At 50.6% G+C, this 7,248-nt stretch overlaps 1 protein-coding gene across 1 annotated transcript; it reads right to left on the bottom strand.

Annotated features, from left to right (window-relative positions):
* Positions 1 to 894: 894 nt before the first annotated feature.
* On the bottom strand, positions 895 to 6,318 carry DLX3 (distal-less homeobox 3). Its single transcript, XM_069064402.1, has 3 exons — positions 5,682 to 6,318; positions 4,522 to 4,712; positions 895 to 2,821 (listed from the first exon to the last, which is right to left on the bottom strand). The coding sequence occupies exons 1-3, from the start codon at positions 6,004 to 6,006 to the stop codon at positions 2,477 to 2,479; spliced, it is 861 nt and encodes a 286-aa protein (XP_068920503.1). The 5' UTR covers positions 6,007 to 6,318; the 3' UTR covers positions 895 to 2,476.
* Positions 6,319 to 7,248: the final 930 nt, after the last annotated feature.

Genomic DNA, 7,248 nt, shown 5'->3' on the forward strand with positions numbered 1-7,248 from the left:
GGGGACGATAGAGTGGGGATGCCTGTGTAAGCACGTCTGTCAGGAGCCAGAGATCAAAGAGCAGCCCTCAGGTGACCCTGTAGCCAGCAGAGCAGAGGCAAGCCTGGCAGGGGACGCCACGCTGAGTGGAGTCCCTGGGGCCCTGCCTGCCCAGGGCATCGACCTGACACAGGAAGGGGGGCCGGTCAGAGAGAAGAGAGAGACTGGAAAACATTGGCTCTGCTTACTACTTCCATGAACCTGCTACTTGTGTGACCTTAGAAACAGTCATTTGCTTCTCTCAATTTTCTCATCTGTAAAACGGGTAAAGATTGGAGCAGAGATTCTTAACTTGGGGCTCACAGACCCATGGATAGATCTGGGGGGGGTTGTGAATTTGGATAAGAAAAATGACATTTTTTTTTTACTAACTTCTAGCTGAAATGAGTAATTTCTTCAATTATAATTTTTTAAACATTCTCTAACCAGGGATCCAAATATTTCACCAGACAGCTAAAGGCATCTGTTACCCAAAAAAGGTTAAGAATTCCTGGTCTAGATGATCTTAAGACCCCTTCCAGCTCTAAATTCTATGTCCTAATACATTTTTTACCTCAGAACTGAAGTCCTTGCTGATGCTTCCCCACCACTACCACTGAACTGGGGTGTCTAACCCCAGAGCAAAGAAAGGATTAAGAACCCAGAGCCAAGCACCAGGGTCCTTGCTTTCACTAGCACTGAGTGGTAACTCACCAGCTTTGACATGGCAGGGGAGAAAATACACAGGAGATTTACCCACTATTAATATTCATGCCACCTTCCCTAGAAAACCCTCTGCAATCCAGGGAATGAGCCTTTTTTTATTCCCAAATCCTTCTTCCCAAGAGCCAGTGGGCTAGTGGCTAAGCCATGAGCTTTTTTAGATTCATTTTTTTTTATTAATATCAGATATAAAGATGGGTCCAGTAAGAAAGCACAAAGGAAGAGGAGAATAGTATGGTGGGGGAAGCCATGGGGGAGCTGGCCAGGGCCATGCTGTCTCCTGGAGTGGGATACCAGGAGACCTGCATATCTCCCAGCCTTCTCATCCATCCCTGCCCCGACACCAAGCCAAAATCCACCAGGCGCCAACAACCCCGTTCTCTCAGTTCTACACACAACAAGATCTGTACAGGAGGAAATAGTCACGTAAATAGGAAACCACGGCAGGGAGGAGGTGGCTTCTCTCTCTTAAAAAAATATTATATATGTATATGTATATACATATACATCTCTACAGTATTTGGGTTCCCCCCTTTCTTTGGTGTTTTACCACAGTAAAAGTAGGAAGAGAGATGGCTTTTAGGGTCTCTGGGGGGAATGTGGAGTCCCAAGTTACCCCTAGCCTAAGAGAAAGGAGCTGAGCCATCCTCCCATCCCATCCCCCCCCTCTTCCCTTTCATTGGGCATTTTCCAACCCAGTCCAGCCGGGAGAAATTTGTTTCCTCCGACACCCAGAAGGGGATGGCGGTTACTTTTTCTTGGTGGCTGGTTTTCTTCATGAATTGAGGTTTGGGGGCTAAAAATCACCAACTTAACTGGAGGAGGCAGAGATGAAGTAGGAATGTGGGAGGAGAAGGCAAAGATGCCCAAGAGGGGAATTTGGTCCTATTTCTTAACAATGCCCTTCGTTTCTATTTTTCAACAGCTTTTAGACCAAAGTTGTGCAAAGTTCTGTACACTGAATGAGAAACACAGCCCTGGGGAAGTCTATTCAAGAACCCCTAGCAGAGAAGGGGTCTGGGGTCCTAGAGAAAAAAAAGAACCGTTCACCGGGTTCCCTTCTTTAAGGCCACAAATAATCAGTCTTTTCCCCACTCTGGGTTTTTTCTTTGGTTTAACCCCCAATTCTAATATGGGGTTTGAGGGAGGTGGAGAAGGACAGAGAGGACAGAAAGAGCCTCCACCCATTCCTTCTAGCCTTCTTACCAAGGGAATTCATTAAATGGTCTTTCCAAGGGCTGGTAGGGAGGAGCAAGGTCTGACTATGAGCCAGAAGCTCCCAACAGCTTTGCCAACACCTCCAAGCACTCTCTACCTTGCCCTTCCCGCTTTCCATCCCCAAAGTCTCTAGTCCAGAGAAATGAGGCAAGTATCAAATCCTATAAGACAGGAACCTCCCAAAGCCTGTCCAGATTCGTCCAGAGAAGATATTGTCCCAGCTGAGTACAACGTGCCCCAACATCTGGGGGGCCAGGTACAGCATGGCAGGGGCAGCAGGGAACAGAGTGTAGGAAATCCTGGGTTTCTATAAAGTTGTTCAGGAAGAACCCAGATCCCTGAAGAAAGGGGGTAGCCTAGGGAGTTTGGGGGGGGGGCCTCTCCCTACCCCTTCCACTCCTTGCTGATTCCTGAGTATCGGTCATGATGGATGCTCCTCTATCAGTCCTGGGTTGTCTTTCGTTGGTAGTGGGTGGGGAATCTGGGTTTCCCCAGGATCCCAGAGCAGGAGTCACCCTCAGTACACAGCCCCACTATTAGGTGGGGGGCCAGGAGAAGTGTGATGCAGGGTGGCAGGCGGAGGGGGTTGCTGTAAGTGAGGTCCGCTCAGGTTCTGAGTGTGATACCAGGAATTGGTGGGGTCGTCCAGGTAGCTGGGGGAGGTGCTATAGGGAAGTGGTGGGGGTAGCTGGCTCCGGGCTGGGGCCGAGGTGCTGTGGGAAGAGGTGTCCCAGAGGGCAGGAGAGGGGGGAGAGTTGCAAGCCATAGAATCGCTGTTATTAGGGCTATGCTCCAGGGGTACCTCCCCATTTTTGTAGAGCTTCTTAAACTTGGACCTACGGTTCTGGAACCAGATTTTCACCTGGAACAGAAAAGCGGTAGCAGTTAGCACAGAGCCGAGAAGAGGTAGGACACAGGCAGGGGGGATTGAGCGTACATTGGGACAGTGGTGTTCTCTCTCATATCAAATACCTACAGATACTCAGGGATACACAAATATGCCTACATACATCTATAGGCACAAATACCACCCCCCACCTATATACACACAAACAATAACATACACAGACATTTACTGAGAGAAATTCAGCCACACACTCACAAACACAAATATGTGGAGACACATGGGGATTCAGGAATTATTTATGAGGGGGTAACTTGGGTACCCTTATCTGTCCTTCCAAGCCTCAGGGAGCAGGTGAACAACGACTCCCCAAATTCCCCCCTCCCCGCACTGCTCCCCACCCCGTGACACCGACAAACAATGATTCAGCTCTCTCACTGGGTGACCCAGATTCCCAGCGGCTGGGCCCCACGCAGCGTCCCACCTGTCAACACTAGGAGGGAGCCAGGCGTCCCGCAACCCTCCCCTCAGGGGCACAGTGCTGCTGCCAGGATGGGGTGGGAAGAGCCCTGAATAGTCCCAAGATCTCTCTGGGGGCCTGTTTGAGGGGCACCAAAGCCATGCAGGGGGCTTTGGAGCCCAGCCTCTGAACCAGGTTGGGTTTCTTGCCTTTTCCCACCAGTCTCTCCTTCCTGCCCTGAGCTTGCAGGGGTGAGAGAGACATAGCTCAGTCAGGGGGCAGGAGCTGTTTCTGGGGCCTGAAGCTGGAGGTTCCCCTTTCTGTGCAGTGGCAGTGTGGTTTACTGGCAAAAAGCAGCAAGTCAGAGGACCTGAGTTCAAATCCTCACCCTGTTACTTACTACCTATATGTGACCTTGGGAAAGTTGTGTCTCTTCTCAGTGGGCCTGTTTTCTCATTTAAAAATGAGGGGGTTGGACCACATGATTTCTAAGTACTTTCCAATTCTAAATCTATGAAAATTCTATGATTCATCAAGAATGTGTTGTGGACACAGCAGAGATACAGATGCAAAATATATATACATATATACGTACACATATATACACATATTCATGTACATTTAGAAATACATACATATATAGACATATACACATCTACATTGCTACTATATATGTTCAATACATACAGATACATGTATGTATATAGGCATGTTTTCATTCTTACACACACACACAATAGATATATGCACACCCATGCATGCATAGTCCAATCTAGGGAATGCCATGGAATGGACCCTGCTTAGGTAAATAATCAAGAATTATTGGACCAAATGGGGAAGGATGAAAATGTCTGGGGGGGGCAGAATTAGTCCCCCCCACTGCTTTTTTCCATGTCAGGACTATGCATACATATGTACCCACATGTAAATACTCCAGTATGAACACCCATACTAATACTAAAATGAAAGCACCAAGCTCAAGGACAGACACATAACCCTTGGGAGTCAAGAACCAAGAGGGGCTGTCCACAGCTCCATACTTAAATTGCTCCCCATACCCCTTTCTTTCCTCCAGACTATGGCGGGGAAACCAGCATCTCTTAAGTTGAGACCTTAAAGAGACAGATGAGTTCACCCTCCTCTCCCCCACCAATTCTTGGTGCTCAAAGGTGAAAGATCAGAAAGCAGGAATGTCTCAAACGAGGAAGCAAGGGATACAGCTGCAGCTACTGGGGATCCGGAAAGATCGAATCCTTACTTGGGTCTGGGTGAGGCCCAGCTGGGCAGCCAACTCGGCCCTCTCCGGCAGTGCCAGGTACTGGGCCTTCTGGAAGCGGCGCTGCAAGGCCGCCAACTGGTAGCTAGAATAGATGGTTCGAGGCTTCCTGACCTTCTTGGGCTTCCCATTCACCATTCGGACCTCCGGCTCCGGCTCCTCCTTCACCGACACTGTAAGGGGAGGGAGGAGCATGGGTCAGCCTCCTGAGATCCCTCACTGCCCTCTGCTAATCCCCCCTTGTGAGCTGCCTTCCCCTCTTCCCCTCCGGGATTTCCCCCGCTCCTGAGCCTCTGTGCACCGAGGCTGGGCAAAATGAGGACCCAAGGGAGGGAGCTGGGGCTTCGGTGAGAGCTTGGAGCCAGGCCGGGCTGAGTTTCCAGACTTGGGCTGGGTCCCGGGGCCGCCCACAGCTCGGGGTTCCCCATCTCGTCTGGGTGTCTCTCCAGCTGAGGAATCTCTCCGTGGCTGGGTGTCTCTCGGGCTCGCCCATAACTAGTTTTACAGTATCTTTCTTCTCTCTCACCCTTCTCTGTTGTCTTTTTGGAAACTCCGGATACTTTCTTTCCCTGTCTCACCGTCTGTCTCTTTCAACTTCTTCCGCTCTGTGTTCTGGCCCCTTGTTTTGCTTGGTCTCTACCCTAACTCTCTCCCCTTTCTCTACATCTCTCCTTTTCTATCGCCATCTCAGTTTCTTTCCTCTTTTCCCTTTTCATTGCCTTCTGTCTTCGTTTTCGATCTCTCTTTTTCATTTTTCAAACCATTACATGGTTTCTTTCTTTTTCCTCCCTCCCTTTTTCCTCCTTCTTTCCTCCCCCATGGTTCGTTTCATTTCTTCCTGAAATCTCTCTTCCCTGCCCCCCGCCCCCCGCCATGACCCTCACCGTCCTCTCTTCTTCAGTCCTTTCAACCCTAACTTTTTTCTTTCCTTGGCTCCCCAAGCAAGCATCCAGTCAATCTTCAGAGTTACTTCACTCTGCCCAGCCATGGGCTCTTTGACACCCACCATTTTTCACTTGTTCAACTTTCCTTCTCGCCTTCACCCCCACACCCCACCGTGCAGTAGGCGCTCGCTCTGGCTCTGAGCAGTTTATTTCCTCCGCTTCGGAGCTTGACCGCCTCTGGTTAATATCCCCATTTACCTGGATCTTGGGCTGGCAGCGGCTGCTCCCGGTAAGCCCCATATTGCCGATAGGAGGCTCCATAGGTATATTCCGATTTGGGCGAGTAGGCGCCAGTGCCTGCAAGCCCATTAAGATTGAACTGATGGTGGTAGGCGTAGGGATTCACCGCCTGGCCATAAGGTTGACCCGTATAGTAGTCGTGCTGCGGTGCGCTGTAGTAGCCCAGGTCCGTGACTGAAGACTCCGGTAGAGTGGGGGAGTCCTTAGAGCCAGCATGGCAGCTGAGTGAGCTGGAGATGTCCGTGAGGATGCTGCTGAGCTTGCGATCGAAGGAGCCACTCATCGCTGCTGGCTGACTGGCGCCGAGCCACCCCCGAGGTGGCTGCAACCCGGGGCGAGCGAGCACGGGGGAGGAGTAGAAGTGGAAAAGTGTGTGTGTGTGTGTGTGTGTGTGTGTGTGTGTGTGTGAGGGGGGGGGAGATCGTGAGTAGAAAGAGAGGGGAAGGGAGGCGGGGGCCTTGATGTCGCGGGTCTCCCGGGGAGGAGAAGGCCGAGGGGGCTCTCAGATCATCGCCTGCTCCGACCGGCGTTAGGTGCCTCTCTCGTCCCGCGTCTCAGCCAAATGCTGCCAGCTCCGCCCGGCCGGCTGGTTATGGGCTTAATTGTGGAGTCAGGGAGGGTGGATGCTGCTCGCTGATTGGCTGGAAGTATTGCCTTGAAGGCAAAACACTTCTGTCTCTTTCTCTCTGTGTCTCTCTCCCTGCCTCTCTCTCTCAGTCTTTGTTGTTACCCTAAACACATATATACACACGCCCCTTAGTCCTCCTCCAGTCAGTCTCACGTCCCGCACCCCCCCCCCCCCAATAAACCTGAAGTGTCTGAAATGTTATGTCGGGGTGGGGGGGGGCGGCAGAGTGTGGTGATCAATCAAAAGGAACTGGAGGGGGGGGAAGGGTGAGCAGGGGAATGGGTTTAGAGCCCCTGAAAGTGACCACGTGTGCCTCTGTCCGACTGTGGGCTTTATTGTGGGCGCAGCTCTGGTGCGTGTGTGTTGGAGGCAGAGAAAGCAGTCCTTGTATGATGTTTATTAAGGGTGATGTGCCCGAATGAACATATGTCTTCATGCTTACATTACATGTATTATATCTACCAGAAAGCATGTGTGTATGTGTAAATTGAAGACAGCCAATTGTGAGGGAGAGGTCTACAGAAACAGGGGAGAGGGCCCACCAAAGCTCTAGGGAGAGGGTGGATGAGAAAAGTCTTGTTGAGGGGAGGTGGGATATCTAGTGTGGGGGATGTGATCACAGTATCATAGGTGTACAGCTAGAAGGGACCTCAAAGGCCAACTAGTCAAATCTCCTAATTTTACAGATGAGGAAACTAAGGCTCAGGTAGGTTAAGTGACTTGCCAAAAGTCATACAGGTCGTGTCTGAGGTATAGGGTTTCTGAAGGTAAAGATAATTGGAGTAAAAGATGCTACTGGAGAAAATCAGGGAAAGAAAGGAGTGGGTTAGAGTTGAGTGTGTTTGAGAGACAGCAGATATTGGGGCATTTGATTTTGTTACTGGCATTTCTAGAGAA

The sequence above is a fragment of the Petaurus breviceps genome, unplaced genomic scaffold, assembly GCF_028583685.1.
Source record: "Petaurus breviceps papuanus isolate PSGF00001 unplaced genomic scaffold, PetGlider_PUasm1.0 90630, whole genome shotgun sequence".
NCBI classification, from domain to species: domain Eukaryota; kingdom Metazoa; phylum Chordata; class Mammalia; order Diprotodontia; family Petauridae; genus Petaurus; species Petaurus breviceps.

What these genes read in the sequence shown, in the direction of transcription:
- DLX3 (XM_069064402.1), bottom strand. Translation starts at nt 6,006, where the DNA reads ATGAGTGGCTCCTTCGATCGCAAGCTCAGCAGCATCCTCACGGACATC. An exon ending in GCTGCCAGCCCAAGATCCAG is followed by an intron (nt 4,713 to 5,681) that starts GTAAATGGGGAT and finishes CTCCCCTTACAG; the next exon opens with TGTCGGTGAAGGAGGAGCCG. An exon ending in TGGGCCTCACCCAGACCCAA is followed by an intron (nt 2,822 to 4,521) that starts GTAAGGATTCGA and finishes TTTCTGTTCCAG; the next exon opens with GTGAAAATCTGGTTCCAGAA.